We start from the raw sequence: 27,561 nt of genomic DNA on the forward strand, positions 1-27,561 counted from the left end.
AAAATCCAGTGGCAAGATGGTATTATGGCATGAAAACAGTATTGAGCAAGTGAAGATTATTGAGCATTCTAATTTAATTGATCCTTATTGCAACTTTTCAGGCTTTGTCTGTAAATATGTACATTGTTCCTCATTTATTGTGACCATATATAAATGAAACTTTGGAATGTGCACAGTGGTATTCTGCCCCTTTTAAGAGTTTGGTGCCCTTAAGGAGTCATTTGGCCATGTGGTTGTCTTTGACCCTTCTTGTATAGCATCTCACTTTGGGGCATACCTGAGACCTTGTTTGTTCTGTTAGCGCAGCAAGAAATAGCTATCTTTACTGTTCAATCCATATTCATACCAAAGTATATGTCCATTATGAGCTAGTGCATTGCAGAGTTTTTTGTGAGGTTAATAAAAGTAATTTCTAAAATTTTTTTGGCTAGACTTTAAGAGATCTTTGTAGCATTTATTGTACAATTTAAATTAAGTTGAGCAAGTCTTACCATGTTTGTTGCATGTATCTCCAGTCTTTTTTTTTATTCAGTCAATGGTACTGGAGGAAAAGTGACTAAGATGTGATTCAGCTCTTGACTCCCCAAAGCCTTTCCGCCATCTACAAGGCACAAGTCAGGAGTGTGATGGAATACTCTCCACTTGCCTGGATGAGTGGAGCTCCAACAACACTCAAGAAGCTCAACACCATCCAGGACAAAGCAGCCCGCTTGATTGGCATCCCATTCACCACCCTAAACATTCACTCCCTTCACCACTGGCGCACCATGGCTGCAGTGTGCACCATCTACAGGATGCACTGCAGCAACTCGCCAAGGCTTCTTCGACAGTACCTCCCAAACCCACAACCTCTACCACCTAGAAGGACAAGGGCAGTAGGCACGTGGGAACAACACCACCTGCACGTTCCCCTCCAAGTCACGCACCATCCCGACTTGGAAATATATCGCTGTTCCTTCATCGTTGCTGGGTCAAAATCCTGGAACTCCCTACCTAACAGCACAGTGGGAGAACCTTCACCACATGGACTGCAGCGGTTCAAGAAGACAGCTCACCACCACCTTCTCGAGGGCAATTAGGGATGGGCAATAAATGCTGGCCTTGCCAGCGACGCCCACATCCCATGGTCGAATAAAAAAAAATTATGGATACCTTCTGTTGCTGGAATATCAACCAGCACCTTTTTAAGAGTTTTTTTTCTTTTTTTTCCACCTTTTAAGAGTTGATTTGGTCATGGTCATTGACAAAGCAATCAGCAGAACCTCAACTAAAATAATGGTGCCAGCTGACAGTGAATCAGAGGTGGCGTTTGATATCTTACCATGGAGTGTCCAGCTCACAGGCCTACCAAGCAGTTCCTGATTGACTGTTTCTACTGGTGGGGAATAACACAACAGACAGACTGCATAGCCATCTCTCTCAGCTGGGGCATATGATTTTGCTGGTCTGAGCTGGAGGGGGAGAGCAGCACTGTTAGGAGTGGGAGATGCACGTCAGGTTACTGCACTTAACTGTGAGAGGTAACTGTTTAAGCTGGATAGAATACTAGAGCCTGGTCTCCAGTTGCTTCCAAACCTTTATTCACAGAGCTCCACCACACTGTTGATAAGCTCTCATGAATACAAGAGAGCCCCAAATGATACACACCATCTGAATATAATTAACACTAATTGATATAAATCACATGGATATAATTAACACTAGCTGCATTTCCTGCCCAATAGCTTTTATTCCCTACTGGAAGCTCAGCTCCTTTTTCTGGTAGGCTTTTCAGAGGTGAATGCTGTTCATTCATAGTGTTCACTTCACTTATATATGACTGTAATGGGAACAGGAGGGAGGATTGTTAGCAGGGCTTGGCAAGATCAACCTAAAACACCCTTTTTTAAAAAAAAAGGGTCACCAAGGGCTGCTGAGACTGATCATACTAGAATTCCCGCCTGCTTAACAGACTGCACCCTCAGCGGAAGGCCACTAAGCAGAGATTCTGACTGCCCTTCGTCTCTGGCATCTTTTTCCACCCTGGACTTGGTGGTTACTGATACTGCTGCCTCGAACCTGCCTGCCGTCGGAATCCTGGTGCTGCTGCCTCTAACTTGCCTGAGCCCCAATGCTCCTGCTGCCTTGTCGAGGCAAACGGACGAGGTTAAAAAAAGAAAAGCAGTGAAAGACAGCTGAAAAGTGGAAAGTAGGACATGGTAAGAAAAAAGTACTGGGAGAAGTGAAAGAAAAACAAATGCGAGAGGGGAAGTGAAGGGAGTAGAAATGGCTTGGTGCAGTGGCTCCCAAATGTGCAAAATAGATTGGACTTTACACATGATGTTTAACTATTATTCTTCCTAACTCAAGCAATTAATTCTATACAGCCCAGTTGCTGGTTACAATGCATAGATCCACTACTTCAAAATGCTGGGCATCTCTGCCTTAATCATTCTCATTCATTGCAGCAACAAGGGTTAGTCTTAGCTGTGAATAGCTTCTACCAATGGCATTCCAGTAAACAATCCGAAAAGACACCTACTGAGGATGGTGCCTTCAAGCTTTTCGAAAGAAAGCCTTGATTCCGTATGACAGCCATGTGAGGCCCCCTCTCCCATGTCAATCGGCTGATCTAGGTCTAGTTCAGGGGCAAGGGATCGGGGGCTTCCATCACTTAAAGCAGATTGAGACTGAGCCTGTAATGCATTCTTGCATTGTCAGACAGCAGCAGTGACAGAAGGTGTTGGTTTGTCCGCTAATTTAAGTTGATCAATATGAGTGACTGTTGTGATTTTGAAATCGTTGAGTAGCATTTAAATCTGAGGGACAGGAACAAGAAGAAAAAAAACATGCATTATGTATTCCACACCCAAGTTCAATTTATAGTGATGATCATAGTCTGTGGATTGGCACAAAACAAGGCCTTTACGTTTGAGAACCTTGACTCAAACCAGGACTCTGTGCAGGACCTAATTACTTACTGTAATTTCCCAGAATTTGGTCTCCTTTCCTTTTTATATGGACCCCACAGAGGTTATCTAAGAGAATATAGGACAGCCTTGACAATCTACTTGGAGTTTCTTAGACTCCAGAAGTTGCCCTTTTTACTCCACCTATTAACAACAACAACAACTTGCATTTATATAGTGCTTTTAACATAGTAAAACGTCCCAAGGCTCTTCACAGGAGTGTTATCAGACAAATGTTGACAGAGCCAAAGGAGATGATATTAGGACAGATGACCAAATCCTTAGTCAAAGAGGTATATTTTAAGCAGCATCTTAAAGGAGGAGGAGAGGTAAAGAGGTTTGCGGAAGGAATTCCAGAGCTTAGGACCTAGACGGCTGAAGGCACAGCTGCCTTGAAGTACCTTGAATCACTTCCCAAATAAAATACTCCTGTGCTTCCAGTGAAGAACCAAAAAGCTCAATGTATTGGGGAAGAGGATACAAGATCAGGGTACAGTGCAAAAGAGGGGTCATGCTTAAAATATTAGCAATTTTAGGAGCAGGAAAAGGCCAATAACCTCAACAGGTCATTTTTTTTACCCCACTGAACTGCCATTTCACTGTATCCCTCAATCCTAATTTTCACCAGTTATCTCAGCACAGTGGTTTAAATTTGCCTAGAAGTAGTATATAATGATGCAGTGGTGCCCCAAACCCAAGTTCCACTGTGGGACAGTTCCTTTGATTATTCAAACAACGTTGCATGGCCAGCAAAATATTTGTAACAATAGATCCCTTCAGCAGAGCGGGGCATCAAGTTGAAGAACCCTTGCTATGCAGCCACGCCCAGCTTTGGTATCAGGTTATCCTATGAATGTGCAGATGGAGTTATTGCCCAGAAATGGAGACCGCCTGGAAGTGATGCTGAAGAGTTTTAATAGATACCAGCAGAGCCTCGAAGTATGGTTTCTAAGATAGCTCATTCGCCTTTCGAGGAAGGCAGAGTTACATTGTGTCAGAGGAGGCTTCGTAACTAAGTTCAAAAGAGCCAACCAAAGAACAGTATAGTCTGGAAAGGAATTGTACTTTGTGCTTTTGCTTCCATGCCAGTAATAATTTGTCATCATTATTTCTCCAGTGCCAGCAAAATTGCCATTAGGCAAATTATGTCCAACATTTTGCCAACAACTGAACCTTGACATGTGGATGAATGAAGAACTATGCCTGCAAAAGGTGTTTTTTACATTTCACATGGATTGCCCAGAGGTTCAAGTGGCTGACCTTTTTGAGGAAAGAAAATGATCTTACCAAAGAACTGTTGGTTTCAGAATTGCAGAAACACTTGCTTTACCAGACCATAGAGGTTTCCTTAAACTAGGAAAACTTGGGGTCTTATTCCCATCTTTTTCAGGCAAAAAAAATCATAAGGATTTTAACCCATTGTGCACCTATATTCTTTTAATTATAATTATAGGTGGTTATTCTGAGAAATTGACTGGTATCAATTGACTTCAGGCTCTGTTCTTTAACACTTGGATGTGAATGTAGAGCAAGTAAACTACCAATATAGAGTTCACCAGCTCTGGGGAGTATTCATAAATATGTTGATCTTGGCAGCCTTCCTACAGGATTTTTTTTAACCCATATTTAAATGATTGCCCCACCTGCGCTTCCTCTGAACACTTAACCAAACAGCAGCTGAAGCAGATCCTGAGTATGTAAGGAGCCCGGTCCCCTCGTCATTGATAGAAACCTCTACCAGTGCTAGATTAGGATCCAGTTATTATAAGTTCTAGATAGCTCTGGGTATAATCTGGCCACAAATTGACTACAGCTGGAATTCTCCATGCTGCATGTGGGGTTCAGGCTTATTATGGAATCTGGATATTGGTGCTGTTGCCATCAGCTGTCTTTGTAGTAATTGATGCAGGACTCCTCGAGTGGCTGTTGCATCTAAACTGCTTTGCACAACAGTCCCTGCCATACTCTTGTTCATACCAGGACTTTTGAGTTAATTAGAAGGCAGTCAATGTTTTAATATGGTAGTCTCATATAAACTTATTGAGTGGATTGGAATTGCAAGATCTGCTATTTCAGTAATAAATGGAAAGAGACGCACAAACTTTCTTGCTCCGATTCATTCTTTCTACTTTGTGTTGCAATCTTTATCGATAACAGCAATGTCTACTGTAGATACGACTTTACTTACTCTTTGGTTGAATTTTGGGCTCACCAGGATGGGGAAAGTAATTCTTTGGAAAGGGAACACTTTTTTTCTCATTTGGGCACCCAGTGTTGGCATTAAGCATTCTGTGTTCAAGGGTAGCACAAAATAAAGCTCCCTTTGCTATGCTTTAACAATGTGCCTCAGCCCCAACCTTAGTGCAGCAGAGACTAGCCTGCTAATGTTACATTTTCTATTCCCACACCAACTATTCTAGGTGAGATTGGCAATTGATGCTGAATGAGATAGTTTTGAGCTATGGGCCTGTGGCTCAATAGCAGCTGTGTTGAGATTGCCCAAACTAATCTCTCATTGGATTCTTGGATTCAACAGAGAGCGAGGGAGACTTTCATCGCATTGGATTTAAACCCACGTTCTAGAGATGAGAGAACCCTGTACTACCCTACTCTGCCACCCCTTCCCCAGCTTGGCCTATACTTTCAAAGGAACTGAGGCAAACTTTCATAATGAGACTATATATAAAGTAGAGATGAGTGTTGCAATATGACGTAATGTGTTGCACACATAAAGGGACAATGACTTCCTTCCCCAGTTTGGATGGTGAAGCATTCATTTCTATATAGAATGAGATGTCTATTAATTGGACAATCTTCTTAATGTGCATATAGTATAAGAACTTATGCACTGAAATGGTTACACTTTTTTGTTATACAACAAAAATTATTCATTGGCATCTGTGAGAAAATAAAATTGAGGGGAAACAGAACCCAGAACATCAGAAAGCTACAAAATACAGATAATGAAGATCTATGTGGGGTATTTAAATTGGACTGCCAGTGCAGAACTACAGGTCACAAGTACAACATTAATAAGCCTAGAGGTTAGAAAAAATTTTTTTTTGGCAAAAGCAGCCAATGTATGTTAATTTTGCTATTCAAAAAAGGCAATAAATATTTGGGATTGAAAGTTAAAGAGATGTATATAAACAGAGGTGATTTCATAACACATTGGCCAGATTTTAATAATTACATAGAATGTACAGCACCGAAGCAGGCCATTCGGCCCAACTGGTCCATGCCGGTGTTTATGTAAGTAGATGGTGATTTGCTAGACTATCTTTTGGGATCAGGAGAAATTTTGCAAAACATTTTATTAGATGATTAGGGAAAGAAAGAACTTGCATTTATATAGCGCCAGTCACAACCTCAAGACATCCCTAAGTGCTTTAAAAGCCAATGAAGTACTTTGTGAAGTGTAGTCACTGTTGTAATGTAGGGAAAAGCAGCAGCCAATTTGCACACGGCAAGGTCCCACAAAGAGCAATGAGATAATGATCAAATAATCTGTTTTAGTGATGTTGACTGATTGATAAATATTGGCTAGGACACTGAGGAGAACTCCCTTGCTCTTCTTCAAATAGTGCCATAGGATCTTTTATGTCCACCTGAGAGGGTTTAACATTTCATCCGAAAGACGGCGCCTCCGACAGTGCAGCACTTCCTCAGTACTGCACTGAAGTAGAAGATAGAGAGTGGGGATAAGGAGAATGTTCTCTGACTGATGGTATGTGACAAGTGGTATTCCTCAGGTATCTGTACTGGGGCTTCTTCATTTCACCATGTACATTAATGATTTGGATGAAGGAATACAGAGTTTCTTATCCAAATTTGCAGATGACATTGGGGAAGAATCCATGCTAGGGCGGAGTGTGGATTATCTGTGGAAGGAGCAGACTTGATGGCCCAAATGACTCTTTCTTGTTCAATGCTTTCTTATATGACACAGTCAATCTTAGCAATATGCCATAGTAATTGTGACGTTTCTAAAAAGTTGCTTGTTATTTGGTGTATAAACTTTTTGGGGAAATATGTCAGTGAAGTTTCATTTAACAGAAAAATTTGAATGATAGAAATTCATTTTAAAAAGTAACTAAATATATATTTTAGTATGAACAAGGGGCTCATTAATTTTAAGAAGTGTTTTACTTTATTTTGTTTGCCTTTTATATTAAATGACAGAACTAAAACGGCCTGGACATAATTTAATTTTTAATTCGATTGTCAGCCATTTGGATTATTGTACAGTTTGGCTTTGAAAGTAAAAGAGAACAATTTTTGTTGACTTTTCTGTCTGTGTTTATGTTTAGAAATGCAGTCACTGTCGTCGGTCTGGGGCTGCTGTTAAATGTGCTGTAAGATACTGTAGGAAGGTCTATCACTATCCCTGTGTGAGGAGTGATAATGGTGCAATCGGGGAAAATGAAATCTATGGAGTTTACAGGTAAAGTGATCTTAAGCAATACGTTGTGAAACTTCTATGTCTTCATCCCCCCCCTTCCACCCGCCCCCCCCCCCTAAAGAAATACTTGATGGGTATTATAGTGGTGCGTTACCTAAATTCTACATCGGTGTGTACACAATTGCATCTAATAAAATGTTTGGATACTGTGTCCCATAAAGATTGCTATAATTGTGGAACAATTCTTGAATTATTATAGTACTATACTATAGTTTGTGATCTTCTCTGCTTCGTGTCTGTCAACATTTTGTCCTTCAGTTCCTAAATCTGTGCATCTATTTGTGTTAATAACTAGAGCACTTTATGTATCTCTGGTTTTTATTTGAAATTGCAACAACAAAGCTGTCCTGAAGGGCTATAATTTTTTTATGTTCTTGTAAAACAACTTTTAAGTACAGTTGTCTATTGACTTGCAAATGTCAGGACACTTGTCTTCTGATTCTTCACAAGATAGAAAGATCAAGCCATAGGTAGGTACTTGTGCCCATTTCCCTGATAAGATTATTGCCATTTGGTCATTTTTGTCAGACTACTGTCCTCTCAGTTGTATTGCCCTTGATCACATTAATAGGTATATGATCAGGCTAATCATTCTACAGACTACCTAATGGTGGAAGGGAAGTGGAGGAACAATTATGTAGGCAAATCTATGAAATGAGTAAAAAAAAACATTGAATAATAATCATGGGAGATTTCAACTACCCCCAAATAAACTGGCAAGAAGTGGTAGGGAAAGGAGAAAGGTGAATGGAATTTTTTACAGTGTGTACAGGACTCCTCTCTTCCCCAATGTGTGAGACGCCCAACAAGAGAGGAATCCCTGCTGGATCTAGTAATGGGAAATGAACTAGAGAAGTAAGCATAGGGGAACATCGTGGCAATAACGATCATAACAAAATAAGGTTTAAAATAATGATTGAGAAAGACATAAGTAAGACATAAGTAAGACAAAGACCAAAGTAATAGATTGGGAAAAAAGCTATTTTTGAGGGGATGAGAATGGAACAAGGGAAGGTAAACTGGAAAAAAAAAATTGACAGACAAAGAGAGAGAACAGCAGTTGGAAATATTTAAAACAGTGATCAATAGAGTTCAGGAGAAATATGTTCATCTAAAAAACAAGAACTAGCCAATAATGAAACACCAGGGATGAATAAAAAGAAGGGTAAAATTGAAACTAAAGGAAAAGGCATACACTAAGTACATAGACAATAAAGGAGCGGGTGACAAAAGGGAATATGAAGAGGTCAAAAAAGGAAAACAAAGAGGAACTATGAAATTAAATTATCAAGGAATATAAAAAGAAATAGTTCTACAGGCACGTAAATAACAAAAGAAAAATCAGGATAGGTATAGGGCCACTAAGGGATGCACAGGATAAACTCACAGGTAATGACAGTGAAATGGCATAAATATTGAATACTTACTTTGCCTCAGTATTTACCAGGGAGACTAACATGGTGGGCATGACATTAGAAGAAGAGATTAAAAAAGATATAAAAACATTTAAGATAGAAAGGGTGCATTTCATTGATAAACTAATCAAACCTAGAGAGGATAAAACCCCTGGTCCGGATGGATTGCATCCGCGCATATTAAAAGAAGTTCAGGACGAGATAGCAGAGGCACTATTACATAGATATAAAAATTCATTAGAAAAGGGAATAGTGCCAGAGGACTGGTGGACAGCTGAAGTGATTCCTATATTTAAAAAGGGAGATAGAGCCAGTCCAGGGAACTATAGACCAATTAGCTTAACGTCAGGGGTAGAAAAGATAATGGAATCTTTACTCCAAGATATAATAGAAAAACATCTAGAGAACAAAAATATAATAAAGAATAGTCAGAAGGGAAAATCATGCTTGTCAAAGTGTATTGAATTCTTTGAAGAAGTTACAGAAAGAATATCCAAGGGTAATATTTGGGTTTTCAAAAGGCCTTTGATTATGTACCGCATTGTAGACTCCTGACTAAGGTCAGAGCATGTGGAGTCAGGGGACACATAGCAGATTGGATAGCAAGCTGGCTACAAAACGGAAAACTGGGAATAAGAGTTAAGGGTAGCTACTCAAACTAACAAAAGGTGGAAAGTGGTGTACCACAGGGATCCGTGCTGGAACCACTGTTGTTCACAATTTACATTTGGACTTGGGAATCGGAAGCACAATTTCAAAATTTGCGGATGACACCAAATTGGGGGGTGTAGTTAATACAAAGGAAGAATGCGTCAAAATGCAAGAAGACTTTAATAAACTTGCAGAATGGGTGTGTAATTGGCAAATGAATTTCAATATAGATAAGTGCAAGGTGGTACATTTTGGTAGGAAGAAAGAGGCCACATGCTGTTCGGCTAATAAGAGCCTAAATGGGGTAGAATTGCAAAGGGACCTGGGGTACAGATACGCAAAGCACTAAAAGTAACAACGCAGGTTAAGAAGGCCATAAAAAAGGAAACAAAGCACTGGGCTTCATTTGTAGAGGGATTGAATTGAAAAGCAGAGAAGTTATGTTCAGTGCGAATTAGGCCACACAGAGTACTGTGTGCCGTTCTGGACTTCATATTATAAAAAGGATGTTGAGGCATTAGAGAAGGTGCAAAAAAGATTGACAAGAATAATACCATAACTGGGAGGATATACTTATCAGGAAAGGCTGAACAAACTGGGGCTATTTTCTCTAGAAAAGAGAAGGCTGAGGGGTGACCTGATAGAGGTCTTTAAGATTATGAAAGGGTTTGATAGGGTAGACGTAGAGAAAATGTTTCCACTTGGGAGTCCAAAACTAGAGGTCATAAATATAAGATAGTCACTAATAAATCCAATAGGGATTTCTTTGCCCAAAGAGTGGCAAGAATGTGGAAAGTGCTACCATAAGGAATAGCTGAGGCAAATAGCATAGATGCATGTAAGGGGAAGCTGGATAAGCACATGAGGGAGAAAGGAATAGTAGGGTATGTTGACAGGGTTAGATGAAGAGGGGTGGGAGGAGGCTCGTGTGGAGCATAAACGCTGGCATAGACCAGGTGGACCTGTTTCTGTGCTGTAGACTCGATGTAATTCTCAAAAGGTGTATGAATCTGAAATTCTCATCAACTGTTAAGCAGTTGCTGACCATTTGATATTGTAAGATTGAGCCCATCCAATGCCTGCCTGTGCTTTTAGCGCTCACTCTCTCACTTCAGTGTCATTTTTAGAAATGATAATTCGAGACAAAATTAGCAGTCACTTGGACAAGTGTGGATTGATTAAGGAAAACCAGCACGGATTTGTTAAAGGAAAATCGTGTTCAACTAACCCGATAGAGTTTTTTGATGAGGTGACAGAGAGGCTTGATGAGAGCAATGCAATTGATGTGGCATATATGGACTTTCAAAAGGCGTTTGATAAAGTGCCGCATAATAGGCTTGTCATTAAGATTGAAGCCCGTGGAATAAAAGGGGCAGTAGCAGCATGGATACAGAATTGGCTAAGTAACAGGAAACAGAGGGTAGTGTTGAACGGTTGTTTTTCGGACTGGAGGGAAGTATACAGTGGTGTTCCCCAGGGGTCAGTGCTGGGACCATTGCTTTTCTTGATATATATTAATGACTTGGACTTGGGTGTACATGGCACAATTTCAAAATTTGCAGATGACACAAAACTTGGAAGGGTAGTAAACAATGAGGAGGATAGTGATAGACTTCAAGAGGACATAGACAGGCTGGCGGCATGGGCGGACACATGGCAGATGAAATTTAATGCCGGGAAATGTGAGGTGATACATTTCGGTAGGAAGAATGAAGCGAGGCAATGTAAACTAGAGGGCACAATTCTTAAAGGGATACAGGAAGAGAGAGATCTGGGGGTATATGTACACAAAAAGTTGAGGGTGGCAGGGCAGGTTGAGAAAATGGTTTAAAAAAAAAAGCATACGGGATCCTGGGCTTTATAAATAGAGGCATAGAGTACAAAAGCAAGGAAGTCATGATGAACCTTTATAAAACACTGGTTCGGCCTCAGCTGGAGTATTGAGTCCAGTTCTGGGCACCGCACTTTATGAAGGATGTGAAGGCCTTAGAGAGGGTGCAGAAGAGATTTACTAGAATGATTCTAGGGATGAGGGACTTTAGTTATGTGGATAGACTGGAGCAGCTGGGGTTGTTCTCCTTAGAGCAGAGACAGTTGAGAGGAAAGTTGATAGAGGTATTCAAAATCATGAAGGGTCTAGATAGAGTCGATAGAGAGAAACTGTTCCCATTGGCAGAAGGGTCAAGAACCAGAGGACATAGATTAAAGGTGATTGGCAAAAGAACCAAAGGTGACATGAGGAAAATCTTTTTTACACAGCGAGTGGTTAGGATCTGGAATGCACTGCCCGAGGGGGTGTTGGAGGCAGATTCAACCATGGCCTTCAAAAGGGAGCTGGATAAATACTTGAAAGGAAAAAATATATAGGGCTGTGGGTATAGGGCAGGGGAGCTGGATTGCTCTTGCATAGAGCTGGCATGGGCTTGATGGGCCGAATGGCCTCCTTCCGTGCTGTAACCTTTGTGATTCTATGATCTTGATCGACCTTTCCCTCCTGTCACTCTAACAGATGCCTCTGTCTTGTTTCTGAAGAAAGAGGGAGCACTGTAAGGATGGGATTTTCTTGGCATTCTCAACACCAGAGAAGATGATAGGGTGTTTGCACTGGTGCTGAGGGTGCATTAGTTATCTTCTCAACACACCATTCACTATCTTTGCAAGGTCAAATCCAAGGGTGAGCAAGAGGAATGATGGAAAAAAGATGGCCAGCAGGAGCTGAAGAAAATGATTCTACGGCAAGGAGTAGGCAAGGGGGTTCTTAGAAGAATGGAACAGGATAGTAGAGGGGCAAATGACCAGTCCCATGTAGTTCTAGGATAACTTCTTAAATTATGACAATGTTTACTCTGCTGTTGGGTGAAATATTATCCTCAGAAAGATAATACATTGTGACAAAGATTAAGATCTAGCCTTGCCGTGGATGTCTCTGCTCTCTGTATTCTGTTTGTGAAGCAGAGAGATGGGGACAAGGTGGGTATAGATGTGGGGAAGGAGCTGGTTTATTTGGACTGATTTTTGGAAGCAATTATACTGCATTTTTGCTTAGATACAAAATGTTGCACTGGTGCAGTAAGGGATGCTGTCCTGAGGCTGGAGCTGAGGCATCCTTTAGGGCAGAGTTTTTCTCTGCTTCTGGCTGTGCTATACCTGAACTGGGAGTGCTTGATGCTGTCAATAGGTGCCTGAAATGGGAAGAGCTGTTTCCCTAGTACTGATGTTTCTCACTTTGATGAGCGCAAAAAAAAACAAGCCACTGGGGAAATAGAGTTCTTTGTATGTCTTAAAGTACAAATAAGCAGTGCTCTGCTGTTGCTCCAATTCAATACCAGTTAGCATTATAAGAAGGGTCTGCTGTATGCACATTGTGGCTGGCAGATACCAGAGTCCAAGTCAGTAGCTGCAGAATGACTGCTATTAAAAATTCTAGTATACAAGAGCTATGGGTTCTCATCTACATTATTTCTGTTCTATAAATCCAGTTAAATTTTACTTGATCTTTATTTGATGCTAGATACTAAGGATATGGCAACTGGCCAACTTCAGTGATGACTTTCTCATGATGCCTTTCTCATATGAAGTCTCAAACCTGCTTGAAGCTAAGGCTTCTGGAACAGTCTGGAGTTCGACAAGAATTTAGCCACATAAATCTAACCTGAAGGGGTGAGAAGAGAGTAATCATCTGGCCTTCTGCAACCATGTCTCCAGCTACCAGCTCTCTCATGACCATTCATTTCCATGTCACGAAAAGAATGATCTGAATCCATCTCCTGAACCCACCCCCTTCCCCATGCACCAATCTCCACAACTTTGCCACCTACTTTTGGATAGTTCATGTGCCCTTGCTCATGTAATCGCTCGTAAGCTGCATAAAGCTGTGTCAGTGACTCAACTTAAATGTAACTGTGTCTGTATTTTTAAACCTTTGTATGAGCAGGATTGTAAGATAACTAAGTTTCCCAAGTAATTACCTGTAAAATTACAATTTATGGAAACGTTACTATTACAGTGAAAGACGTGAATTTGCACTTCAGTAAATTTGTATCTTGGAAGTACTTTCAAATTAATTTCATCTTAACAACTCTGTGCAGTCAAAGTGCTTATGCGATGAAAATGAGGAAATAGTCCATTCAAATCAGTGCAAGTACATTTGTGAACAGTGAATGATCCAGCAACTGTAATCCATGAAACTGTGTGCTACACCATTATATTACTGTAAAATTTGTGTTGAATGTAAAGCAGTCATAGTTAGCTCTGAAGGAACAGTCAACATGGAGTTGTCACATTATTGGGGAGAGGGAAAGACTGGAGCCTGTGGCAACTGTTGTGTGGTTGAGTAGAATGGGCCTATACTCGAGTTTAGAAACATCGAGTTCTCAATGAAACGTATAAGATTATGAGGGGGCTTGACAGGGTAGATGCTGAGAGGTTGTTTCCCATCATTGGAGAGTCTAGAACTAGGGGGCATAGTCGCAGGATAAGGGCCCACTCAAGACTGAGATGAGGAGGAATTTCTTCATGCAGAATCTTAGGAATTCTCTACCCCAGAGGGCTGTGGATGCTGAGTCATTGAATATATTCAAGGCTGAGATGGATAGATTTTTGGTCTCTAGGGAAATCAAGGGATATGGGGATTGGGCAGGAAAGTGGAATTGAGATTGAAGATCAGCCATGATCTGATTGAATGGCGGAGCAGGCTCGAGGGGCCGTATGGCCTACTCCTGCTCCTATTTCTTATGTTCTTGCGTATCTCAGCTGATCTAGACAAAAGTGGCTTCATATGAGGTCTGCTGTCGAGGGAAAACAGCAGACAGATGTTTGATATGGTGCATCACTATAATGGCACAAATACACCAACCCTGGTGTTCTCCCTGCATGATCTAACACTGCCTCTGGGGCATGGTCATTCTCCTGAAAATGCAGTGTAACTAACCCCATTAGATTTGACCCAGATAGCACAGAGCACCCCTGTGAATATGGCTTCTTTTTCTACTCTATGCAATCCTCATTGTAACAGCTAATATGGAGAAGCAGTGTAGATCTTGGAAGAGCACGGAGGCTGTGACCTTTATCAAAATAAAATGAGAGGGCAGTTCAAAGTCCTGCACTGAATGTACCTTGTACCCACCCGAGGGCCCCTCTACGGCCAACATTGTGACCATGACCCTTCCTCCAGTGCTTCTTGGCAAAGATCCTGGAGGCTATAAAGATCATGAAGGGCCTTGCCATCCTTCCAGACACACCACATGCCTACTTGACCAGCTGCCGATAGGAGAAGGGTTCCTCACAGCCCTTAAATCCTATTTAGTTCTTTGTGTTTGATGGAGAGGATATGCATCCTGCCGATGTGGCACAAAAAGGCATTCCCTAGAATAAGCATGGATAAAAGAACTGTGAGATGTTTTCCAGCCTAAGGGATTGATGCAGGGCTTGGTGTGCAACTGTGGAAACATAATGAGCTATGGTGCCCCTTTCTACCAACCTGTTCTCCCCATGGCCTCCAAGCCAAAAGAGCACTGCATCATTGGATGACTGAGGAGACCCAGCGTTCAGCATCCACTGTCCTCACTCATAACAAGCATCAGAAAAAGACCCTGATCCTGACAATCCACAATACCTGGTGCTAATGAAATGCACGACCTCATTATATGTAACTGCAAGGACCATGTAGTGCCATAGTCCAAGAAAATGTGGAAATATTACTGATTTTTCAATAAATAACTATAATTTAAAGAAAAGATTTGGCCTTATCCCCAGAATTGAATGACTAGGCAAAACTTGGTGGGCTGAATATTAGCTTCTCGTTCCTAGGAGATTTTGGTGTAGCACTTGTATAGAAAGTTGGAAATGCCCATGTATGTGTCTGCTGCTAGTAAATATAGTATAGTAATGTATTAGTGTGTTTGCTTTGTTTTAAAATTTATTTCAATTTCATCCACAGGGTTTGGTGTCAGAAACATAAAATTGAACACAGTTTAAGTGAAGGTAATGCATTTTCTGCCTTGTCATTTACAGAAAGAAACCAAACTACACTGATATTTGTTATAATACAATTTTATAACCGCCTCTTAGCATTTTATTAGCATTATGTTTCAATAAGATCACCTCTCATTCTTCTAAACTCCAGAGAATATAAGCCCATTCTACTCCATCTCTCCTCATAGGACAACCCTTTTGTTCCAGGAATCAATCTAGGGAATCTTCGTTGCACTGCCTCTAAGGCAAGTTTATCCTTCCTTGGGTAAGGAGACCAAAACTGCACACTACTCCAGGTGTGATCTCACCAAAGCTCTGTACAATTGCAGCAAGAGTACCTTACTCTTGTATTCCAACCCCCTTGCAATAAAGGCCAACATCCCATTTGCCTTCCTAATTGCTTGCTGCACCTGCATGTTAATTTTCTGTGTTTCATGTACAGGGCACCCAAATCCCTCTGAACACCAACATTTAATAGTTTCTCACCATTTGAAAAATATTCTGTTTTTCTATTCTTCCTACCAAAGTGAATAACCTCACATTATACTCCATCTGCCACCTTGCCCACTCACTTAACCTGTCCATATCCCTTTGTAGACTCTTTGTGTCCTCCTCACAGTCTTATTTTCCCACCTAGCTTTGTATCGTTAGCAAACTTGGATACGTTACACTCAGTCCTTTCATCCAAGTCATTAATATAGATTGTAAATAGCAGAGGCCCAAGCACTGATCCTTGCGGCACCCCACTAGTTACAGCCTGTAAACCTATTTATTCCTACTATTTGTTTTCTGTCCGTTAACCAATCCTCTATCCATGCTAATATATTACCCCCAATCCTTTGAGCCCTTATCTTGTGTAACAACCTTTTGTGTGGCACCTTATCAAATGCCTTTTGAAAATCCAAATATTCTACATCTACTGGTTCCCCTTTATCTACCCTGCTAGTTACATCCTCAAAAAACTCTCTTAAATTTGTCAAATATAATTTCCCTTTCATAAAACCGTGTTGACTCTGCCGAATCATGTTATGATTTTCTAAGTGCCCTGTTACCATGTCCTTAATACTGGATTCCAGCATTTTCCTGACGACTGATGTCAGGTTAACTGACCTGTAGTTCCCTGTTTTCTCTCTCCCTCCTTTCTTGAATAGCGGTGTTGTATTTACTCCCTTCCAATCCACTGGGACCGTTCCAGAATCTAGGGAATTTTGGAAGATCACAACCGACGCATCCATTATCTCTGCAGCCACCTCTTTTAGAACTCTAGGATGTAGGCGATCAGGTCCAGGGGATTTGTTGGCTTTTCGTCCCAATAATTTCTCCAGTACTTTTTCTTCATTAATAATTACTTTTAAGTTCCTCACTCTCATTAGACCATTGGTTCCCCACTACATCTGGAAATTTTTTGGGTCTTCTACTGTGAAGACAGATACAAAAGATTTATTTAACGTCTGCCATTTCCTTATTCCCCATTATAATTTCTCCTGTCTCTGCCTCTAAGGGACCCACGTTTACTTTCGCTACTCTTTTTTTACATACTTGTAGAAGCTCTTACAATCTGTTTTCCTATTTCTTACTAGTTTACTCTCATATTCTATTTTCTCCCTCTTTATCAATTTATTGGTCCTTTGCTGGTTTCTAAAACTATCCCAATCCACAGGCTTACTACTCTTCTTGGCAATATTATAAACCTCTTCTTTTAACCTATTACTATCCTTAACTTCTTTAGTTAGCCACAGATGGATAATTTTTCCCGGGAGTTTTTATCTCTCAATGGAATGTATATTCGTTGAGAATTATGAAATATTTCTTTTAAATGTTCGCCATTGCTTATCTACCGTCATATCTTTTAGTCTAATTTCCCAATCTACCTTAGCCAACTTGCCCCTCATACCTAAAAAGGTCACTCTTATTTCCTTTAGTTGGACATGCTAAGTCAGTGAACTTCAGGCTCTTCCAGTAGTGGTACTTTGTTTTATTTGGCACTCAGTCTATTCCTGGACCTAATTTGAAATACTTGCATAAAACGTATCTGGATTGCACCGTTTGGTATTATGGTACTGAAATCATTTTATGCCACTTCATTCCTTTAAGAACAAATGCAAATATTGCTGCAAGGTGGTGTCTTTTTGTTATATAGCTCTGGCATTCTATATCAATGGACTTATAGATTTGAGTAATATAGTTAATAATTTCATTTGGTGACGAACATTTTAGTTATCCCACCACTAAGGTAAGATGCTGAACAGCATTGCTCGAAAAAGAGGGGACAGCATTTTGTGTGTTGGTACGTTAATGGAAACCAGATAAAAGTGAAAGCTCCTTCCATTGAAGTCATGGCCACCTTATGGGCTAGTTGTCCCACCCCCATTTTTGACACCATCTTGGAGGGGAGGAAAATAGAGGATCATTAGGATGATATTTTATCTACCTTCAGATAACCATCCAGTCAATGTAATTCTTCCTCCACATACTTTGTTCCTACCCTCCATCCCCATTGTTTCTAACTTTGATTTAGTGTGCACTGAGAATTTAAAAAAATTCATCAAAATGTTTCCCATGGAAACATAGCACTGTAATCATCAGTTGCTGCATGTCAGAAGGAACTGAGGGCTGGTTGGCGGCCATCTTTTATGTAGTGTATGACTGTTTCTGATCCGTCTATGGATGTCCTGAACTAAGTGGCTTCTTGTGGGTGCACACCATGAAATGATTCTTAAGAACAAATGCTGTCCATCCACTTCCACCAAATGCAGAGAGTGGGTTTGGAGAAGATTTATTCTTCAAATGTAAAACTGGTTTTGAAACGCTTTGGTAGGATATATAAGATAAATCAGTACCTGTTCAAAGAATTTCCCTCTCTACATCTTCTGTGACCATACAACTATTATGACTGATATCTTTATAACTTGCTGTGTTCTTTACTTCCATAAAGCATGGTTTAAAATGAAAGTATCTAATTCAATTGTTGGAACAAAATACGGAAAAGTGAATTTGACTTGTCAAATCAGTTCATGCAGGAAGAGGTTATTTAAAAATACCAAAGGGACTGTTTTAAACTGGCTTGAAGTTCACTGATATTAAGGATGTTGGGTAGATTGAGATAAAATTTTGTAATGTGGAAGGAAGCCTACTTCAGCCTTAAGATACATGATCAATAGAACCCTGCGATGATCAGAATTAAATGTTCAAATAAGGTTATCAGTTTACACAAAATAACAATGCAGGGCAGAATCCAGCAATGGGACCCAGTTTGACATGTACAAGGATCACTACCTACTGGACTTCACCTAGCAAAAATTAACCATTTGGACTCAGAACTGTGGATTGATGAGTCAAATAAAACTGCAGAGTACAGAAGTGATTTTGTAAAATTGAGCTCTTTGCTATTTCTTTAAAGTGTGGAATGTTTGGTTCAGATAGCAATGCTGAAAGTGCTGAAGATGTTCAGGATACTGCACAACCTAAAGAAAATGAGCTGGAACCACAAAGGGAGCAACGTACCTGTAATCTAAAGACTAAAAAATCTCAGGTTAGAATCATAAAAATCTCAGTCAAAAGGCTCAGTCTTCACAAGTTACAGGAGGATAACAACCACTTCCCCTGTGTTTAAATTTGTTATTAATCTTAATGGTAGAATTATACTTTTCAGTTAATTTGCTTGTAAGTTAATATTTTATCGATCAGTTTTTTTTTCTTTAATGATTTTTCAACTTAGCTTTTATATCTGACCAGTGCAGTTGATTCCTATTGTCATTTTCTGTTTTCCATATGGAAAAAAATGACCATTGCTCAGAAATGTTCAAAACCTTTCGTAAAAATAGATACATTCTTCACAAGTGGAAATTGCTTTCTTTTTACAGAGATGTTCTTTTTGCAGTCAGACAGAAGCTGACATGGACTGTGAAGTTGAGGGCTGCACAAAGACTTACCACTTGCATTGTGCAGCTGATGACAGCGTAAAGCTGATTAAAAACATTGACAAAGGAGTTTACAGGTATGAAAGTTATTGATCTGTAAATGTAACATTTAAATTTATCCAGAGACTTGAGCACATAATCCAGGCTGACTCTCCAGTGCAGTACTGGAGTACGGGGGTGCCATCTTTTGGATGAGATTTAAACTGAGGCCCCGTCTGCCCTCTCAGGTGGATGTAAAAGATCCCCTGACACTATTTCGAAGAGCAGCAGGGGAGTTGTCTCCGGTGTCCTGGTCAATATTTATTACTCAATCAATATCACTAAAACAGATTATCTGGTTGTTATCACGTTGCTGTTTGTGGGACCTTGCTGTTCGCAAATTGGCTGCCATGTTTCCTACATTACAACAGTGATTACACTTCCAAAATACTTCATTGGCTGTAAAGTGCTTTGGGATGTTGTGAAAGGTGCTATATAAATGCATATTTTTTTTTGATAATGGTTACTTAAATTTCTCCTCATTTGTTCATATGGGGGAGGGAAAACCGGGGACACCAGCCCATCAGAAAGTTTGGGGCCATCCAGCAGCCTCCTTACTCGGGGATAGTCTTTTCTACCACAGTTGTATTTTGGAGCTTTATCCTGAACCATGGCTTAATTCTTTCCTCCATCTCACAGGAAGAAATTCTAATCTATTTTGTTGTTGATTTTAAAATAAGGTATTTCACTGTAGGACTATAGGCAGCAAGCTGAGAATTGTGTAAGCAGTGCTTTCTCAGATGTATTTTTTCATTCGAAGCATGTGGGCATTGCTGGCATTTATTGCCCAGCCCTAGTTGCCATTGAGATGGTGGGCCACCGCTGCCACCTTCTTGAATGACTGCAGTAACTTTCAAAAGGAAATCAGATATATACTTGAAAAGGAAAGATTTGCATGGCTTTCCAGGCTCCCTCTGCAAGACCTGTATTGCACCCTTTCCAGTGTCATTGGCTCTAACATGAGCCATCATTCCTGGATGGTCAGCCTCTCCAAAAGTTTTCCCTCCATTCTGTTATGTCCCTTATTCTGGGAAGTAACACACCATTCAGGACTAAAGTCTATCTATGCCACCAACTGTGGAATCCCACACAACTATGACTCCCCTGTTCTTATTAATGATACTCTGTTCACCTTGGGTAACCACTTCATAGCATTATACAGCACAGAAGGAAGCCATTCGGCTCATCGTGCCTGTGACGGCTCTTTGAAAGAGCTATCCAATTAGTCCCACTCCCCTGCTCTTTCCCCATAGCCCTGTAATTTTTTCCACTTCAAGTATTTATCCAATTCCTTTTTGAAAGTTACTGTCGAACCTGCTTCCACCACCCTTTCAGGCAGTGCATTCCAGATCATAACCACCCACTGCGTTTTTTTTAAAAAAAATGTTTCCTCATGCCCCCTCTGGTACTTTTGCCAATTACCTTAAATCTGTGTCCTCTGGTTGCCGACTCACCTGCCAGTAGAAACAGTATCTCCCTATTTACTCTATCAGAGGCCTGGACTAATAATCCGGAGTCATGAGTTCAAATCCCGCCACGGCAGCTGGTGAATTTAAATTCAATTAATTAAATAAAATCTGGAATTAAAATACTAGTATCAGTAATGGTGGCCATGAAACTACCGGATTGTTGTAAAAACCCATCTGGTTCACTAATGTCCTTTAGGGAAGGAAACCTGCCATCCTTACCCGGTCTGGCCTATATGTGACTCCAGACCGGGTAAGGACGGCATGTGGTCGATTCTTAATTGCCCTCTGAAATGGCCGAGCAAACCACGCAGTTGTAAAATCTCGCTACAAAAAGTCATCATAAGAATAAAACCGGACGGACCACCCGGCATCGGACCACGAGGCACTGGACACGACAAAGGCAAACCAAGCCCTGTCGACCCTACAAAAGTCCTCCTCACTAACATCTGGGGACTTGTGCCAAAATTGGGAGAGCTGTCCCACAAACTAGTCAAGCAACAGCCTGACATAGCCATACTCTCAGAATCATACCTTTCAGCCAACGTCCCAGACTCTTCCATCACCATCCCTGGGTATGTCCTGTCCCACCGGCAGGACAGACGGACCAGAGGTGGCGGTACAGTGATATACAGTCAAGAGGGAGTGGCCCTGGGAGTCCTCTGGACCCCATGAAATCTCATGGCATCAGGTCAAACATGGGCAAGGAAACCTCCTGCTGATTACCACCTACCGCCCTCCCTCAGCTGATGAATCAGTCCTCCTCCATGTTAAGCACCACTTAGAGGAAGCACTGAGGGTAGCAAGGGCACAGAATGTACTCTGGATGGGGGACTTCATAGTCCATCACCAAGAGTGGCTTGGTAGCTCCACTACTGACCGAGCTGGCCGAGTCCTGAAGGACATAGCTGCCAGACTGGGCCTGCGGCAGGTGGTGAGCGAACCAACACGAGGGAAAAACTTACTTGACCTCATCCTCACCAACCTACCTGTCGCAAATGCATCTGTCCATGACAGTATTGGTAGGAGTGACCACCGCACAGTCCTCGTAGAGAAGAAGTCCTGTCTTCGCACTGAGGACACCATCCAACGTGTTGTGTGGCACTCCCACCGTGCTAAATGGGATAGATTCAGAACAGATCGAGCAGCTCAAAACTAGGCATCCATGAGGCACTGTGGGCCATCAGCAGCAGCAGAATTGTATTCCAGCACAATCTGTAACCTCATAGCCCGGCATATTCCTCACTCTACCATTACCAACAAGCCAGGGGATCAACCCTGGTTCAATGAGGAGTGTAGAAGAGCATGCCAGGAGCAGCACCAGGCGTACCTAAAAATGAGGTGCCAACCTGGTGAAGCTACAACTCAGGACTACATGCATGCTAAACAGCGGAAGCAACATGCTATAGACAGAGCTAAGTGATTCCACAACCAACGGATCAGATCAAAGCTCTGCAGTCTTGCCACATCCAGTCATGAATGGTGGTGGTCAATTAAACAACTAACGGGAGGAGGAGGCTCTGCAAACATCCCCATCCTCGATGATGGTGGAGTCCAGCACGTGAGTGCAAAAGACAAGGCTGAAGCGTTGGCAACCATCTTCAGCCAGAAGTGCCGAGTGGACAATCCATCTCGGCCTCCTCCCGATATCCCCACCATCACAGAAGCCAGTCTTCAGCCAATTTGATTCACTCCACGTGATATCAAGAAACGGCTGAGTGCACTGGATACAGCAAAGGCTATGGGCCCCGACAACACCCCAGCTGTAGTGCTGAAGACTTGTGCTCCAGAACTAGCTGCACCTCTAGCCAAGCTGTTCCAGTACAGCTACAACACTGGCATCTACCCGACAATGTGGAAAATTGCCCAGGTTTGTCCTGTCCACAAAAAGCAGGACAAATCCAATCCGGCCAATTACCGCCCCATCAGTCTACTCTCAATCATCAGCAAAGTGATGGAAGGTGTCGTTGACAGTGCTATCAAGCGGCACTTACTCACCAATAACCTGCTCACCGATGTTCAGTTTGGGTTCCGCCAGGACCACTCGGCTCCAGACCTCATTACAGCCTTGGTCCAAACATGGACAAAAGAGCTGAATTCCAGAGCAGCAGGTACATGGGAACAACACCACCTGCACGTTCGCCTCCAAGTCACACACCATCCTGACTTGGAAATATATCGCCGTTCCTTCATCGTCGCTGGGTCAAAATCCTGGAACTCCCTTCCTAACAGCACTGTGGGAGAACAGTCACCGCATGCTAGGTCATGGTGAAGAAAAGTATCACAGTGGTCACCACAGTAATGCCAGTCGTATACTGCAGGGGTGTTTCAGTCTTTGGAGTTGTGGGTGTTTCCTGTGTGCCTCAACTATTGAACGGGCTGTGATTGCTTTAAATCGCGTTTGAGTCAGAGAAAATCATAAGTAATCAGACCCTGTCATACTACAAAGAATTAGAAAGAATGTGCAGCTCAGAAACAGGCCATTCAGTTGGTGTTTTTCTCCATATAAGCCACCTAACCTAATCCCGTCCTTGCTTGCTTGCTCCCCAGACACTCTAATGTTCCTTTTTCATGCAACTTAAAAGGAAGGTTTGTGGCAGAGAATTCCACATCCTCGGTTGTCCCTCTGTTGTTCATACATTCTCTTCTGCTTCAAAACTCGCATTGCTTTTTGTTTTACCATGTTCTTTGATGGACCATCTCTCATCAAACCCTTTCATAATCTTAAAGACCTCTATCAGGTCACCCCTCAGCCTTCTCTTTTCTAAAGAAAATAGCCCCAGCCTGTTCAGCCTTTTCTGATAAGTATATCCACTCAGTTCTGCTTTCATCCTTGTGAATCTTCTTTGCACCCTCTCCAATGCTCTGTATCCTTTTCATAATATGGAGACCAAAACTGCGCACAGTACTCCAAGTGTGGTCTAACCAAGGTTCCATACAAGTTGAACATAACTTCACTGCTTTTCAATTCTAACCCTCTAGAAATGAACTCCAATGCTTGGTTTGTATTTTTTATGGCCTTATTAACCTGCGTTGCTACTTTTAGTGATTTGTGTATCTGTACCCTGAGATCCCATTGCTCCTCTATCCAATTTAGACTTAATATTCAAGCAGTATGTGGCCTTCTTATTCTTCCTACCAAAGTGCACCACCTCACACTTATCTATATTCAAATTAATTTGCCAATTACATGCCCATTCTGCAAGTTTATTAAAGTCTTCTTGCATTTTGATGCATTCTTCCTTTGTATTAACTACACCCCCCAATTTTGTGTTGTCCGCAAATTTTGAAATTGTACTTCTGATTCCCGAGTCCAAATCGTTACTGTAAATTGTGAACAACAATGGTCCCAGCGCTGATCCCTATGTAACACCACTTCCTGCCTTTTGCCAGTCTGAGTAGCTACCCCTAACCCCTATTCTCGGTTTTCCATTTTGTAGTCAGCTTGCTATCCATTCTGCTACCTGCCCCTGACTCCACATACTCCGATCTTAGTCTTGAGTCTACTATGCGGTACCTTATCGAAAGCCTTTGAAAATTCAAATATATTACAACTACTGCATTACCCTTGTCTACTCTTTCTGTTACTTTTTCAAAGAATTCAATAAGGTTGGTCAATCATGATTTTCCTTCCTGAAATCGGTGCTGACTACTCTTTATTATATTTTTGTTTTCTACATCTTTTCCTATTACATCTTTGAGTAAAGATTATCCTGACATTCCAGGGAAACAAATAATGAATCAAGGACTGGAACTCACTAAAGTTAACGTAAGTAAGAGAACAGTATTAGAAAAAATAATGGCACTGAAGACTGACAAATCCCCAGGACCTGATGGTTTCTACCCATGGTTTTAAAGGAAGTAGATGAGGAAATTGCAAATGCTTTAGCCATAATCTTCCAAAGCTCGCTCTCGATTCAGGAATTGTCCCTTTTAGATTGGAAAATTGCAAATGTAACTCCATTTTTTTTTGAGAAAGGTGAGAGAGAGAAACCAGGAAATTATAGACCTGAGAGTCTAACATTCGTTGTGAGTGAGCATAAAATTACCAAGAGACATTGATAGATTAAATGAGTGGGTAAAACTGTGGCCGATGGATTTCAATGCAGATTACTAAAATATAGTGGCCAGGTACAAAAAATAATCAAAAAGGCTAATGGAATGTTAACCTTTATATCTAGAGGGCTAAAATATAAAGGGGAGGAAATTTTGCTACAGCTATACAAAGCCCTGGTTAGACCACATCTGGAGAGCTGTGTACAGTTCTGGGCACCGCACTTAGAAAAGATATATTGGCCTAGAAAGAAGTGCAGCACAGATTCACCAGAATGTTACCAGGGACCAAGGGTTAAATTATGAGGAGTGACTACATAAACAAGGCTTGTATTCCCAGGAAAATAGAAGGTTAAGGGGTGATTTGATTGAGGTTTTTAGGATTTTGAAAGGAATTGATAGGCTAGATAGAGAAACTTTTTCCACTGGCGAGGGAATCTAGGATAAGGGGACACAACCTTAAAATCAGAGCCAGGCCATTCAGGGGAGGAGTTAGGAAATATTTCTTCACACAAAGGGTAGTAGCAGTGTGGAACGCTCTCCCACAAAAAGCAGCAGATACTAGCACAATTGATAATTTTAAAATCTGAGATCGATAGATTTTTGCTAGCCAAAGGTATTAAGGGAGCCAAGGCTGGTAAATGGAATTAGGACACAGATCAGCCATGATCTCATTGAATGGTGGAACAGGCTCAAGAGGCTGAATGGCCTAAACCTGTTCCTATGATGTAAGACTTTGGTGGGAGTTGTTTATAGACCTCCAAGTAGTAGAGATAAAGTAGCGGGATACGTAAACGCAGCGATCAGAGAAGTTTGTTACAAAAACAGAGCAGTTATAATGGGAGATTTTGGTTTTAATATAAATTGGGAGAAGCAGAACAGCTCGAGTCCCAACGGCAGCGAATTTCTTGAGTTTATTCGGGACATTTCTCTGGAACAATATGTTCTTGAACCAACAAGAGAATGGGCCATCTTAGATTTAATAATGAGTAACGAGCCTGAATTGATCAATAAGGGAACACCGAGCTAACAGTGACCATAATATGATAGAATTCAATATTAAGTTTGAGAGGGAGAAGGGTGAGTCACGAACCAAGGTTTTAAATTTAGGTAAGGCTGACTTTGGAGGGATGAGACAGAAATTGACCACAATAGACTGGGCAGAACTGCTAACTGATAAAACTACGGATGAACAGTGGAAGGAGAATACAAGACCTGAACATACCCCTAAAGGGCAAGAGCTCTACTTGTATAATAAAACATCCTTGGTCAACAAGGGAAGTGAGAAATAAAATTAAAAGAAAGGGCTTATACGGAGGCAAAGAACAGTAGAGATCCTGCGGACTGGGAGAAATATAAAGAACAGCAAAGGGATACAAAGAAAGTGGTAAGAGCCACAAAAAGGGACTACGAGAGAAAGCTTGCGAGGGATATCAGGAACAACACTAAAGGTTTTTGCAAATATATTAAGAGAGAGGGTGGCCAAGAGTAATGTGGGCCCCTTAATGACAGATGCAGGTGATATTATCATTGGAAATCAGGAAATGACAGACTTTTTTATTCGTTCATGGGATGTGGGCGTCGCTGGCAAGGCCGGCATTTATTGCCCATCCCTAATTGCCCTTGAGAAGGTGGTGGTGAGCCACCTTCTTGAACCGCTGCAGTCCGTGTGTTGACGGTTCTCCCACAGTGCTGTTAGGAAGGGAGTTCCAGGATTTTGACCCAGCGACAATGAAGGAACGGCGATATATTTCCAAGTCGGGATGGTGTGTGACTTGGAGGGGAACGTGCAGGTGGTGTTGTTCCCATGCGCCTGCTGCCCTTGTCCTTCTTGTTGGTAGAGGTCGCGGGTTTGGGACGTGCTGTCGAAGAAGCCTTGGCGAGTTGCTGCAGTGCATCCTGTGGATGGTGCACACTGCAGCCACAGTGCGCCGGTGGTGAAGGGAGTGAATGTTTAGGGTGGTGGATGGGGTGCCAATCAAGCGGGCTGCTTTATCTTGGATGGTGTCGAGCTTCTTGAGTGTTGTTGGAGCTGCACTCATCCAGGCAAGTGGAGAGTATTCCATCACACTCCTGACTTGTGCCTTGTAGATGGTGGAAAGGCTTTGGGGAGTCAGGAGGTGAGTCACTCGCCACAGAATACCCACCCTCTGACCTGCTCTCGTAGCCACAGTATTTATATGGCTGGTCCAGTTCAGTTTCTGGTCAATGGTGACCTACTAACCAGCTACTTTGTATCAGTCTTCACAGTAGAGGATGAGGATAAAGTACCAGAGATTCAAGGAGAACTAAAATAAATCAATGGGAGGAGCTAACTAGATTCAATATAAGTAATAACACGGTGATGGAGAAACTAATGTTATTAAAGATAGAAAAACCTCCAGGACCCGATGGTGTCCACCCCAGGGTATTAAAAGAAGTGGGTGAGGAAATTGTTGATGTGTCAGTCATAAGAAATAGGAGCAGGAGTAGGCTATATGTCCCTACGAGCCTGCTCCACCATTCAATAAGATCATGGCTGATCTTCAACCTCAACTCCACTTTCCCGTCCGATTCCCCATATCCCTTGGTCCCCTTAGAGTCCAAAAATCTATCTATCACAATTTTGAATATACTCAATGACTGAGCATCCAC

General features: G+C 41.6%; 1 protein-coding gene across 1 annotated transcript in view; it reads left to right on the forward strand.

Moving 5' to 3' along the window:
* The window catches only part of phf11 (PHD finger protein 11), a 246,166-nt gene that overhangs the window by 11,174 nt on the left and 207,431 nt on the right, over positions 1–27,561 (forward strand). The window contains exons 4-7 of the mRNA XM_067993443.1: positions 7,259–7,392; positions 15,415–15,458; positions 18,869–18,981; positions 19,313–19,446. Of these exons, the coding sequence (XP_067849544.1) occupies positions 7,259–7,392; positions 15,415–15,458; positions 18,869–18,981; positions 19,313–19,446 (425 nt within the window). The remainder of the gene's footprint in view (positions 1–7,258; positions 7,393–15,414; positions 15,459–18,868; positions 18,982–19,312; positions 19,447–27,561) is intronic.

Source organism: Heptranchias perlo, chromosome 11, assembly GCF_035084215.1.
Source record: "Heptranchias perlo isolate sHepPer1 chromosome 11, sHepPer1.hap1, whole genome shotgun sequence".
Lineage (NCBI taxonomy): Eukaryota > Metazoa > Chordata > Chondrichthyes > Hexanchiformes > Hexanchidae > Heptranchias > Heptranchias perlo.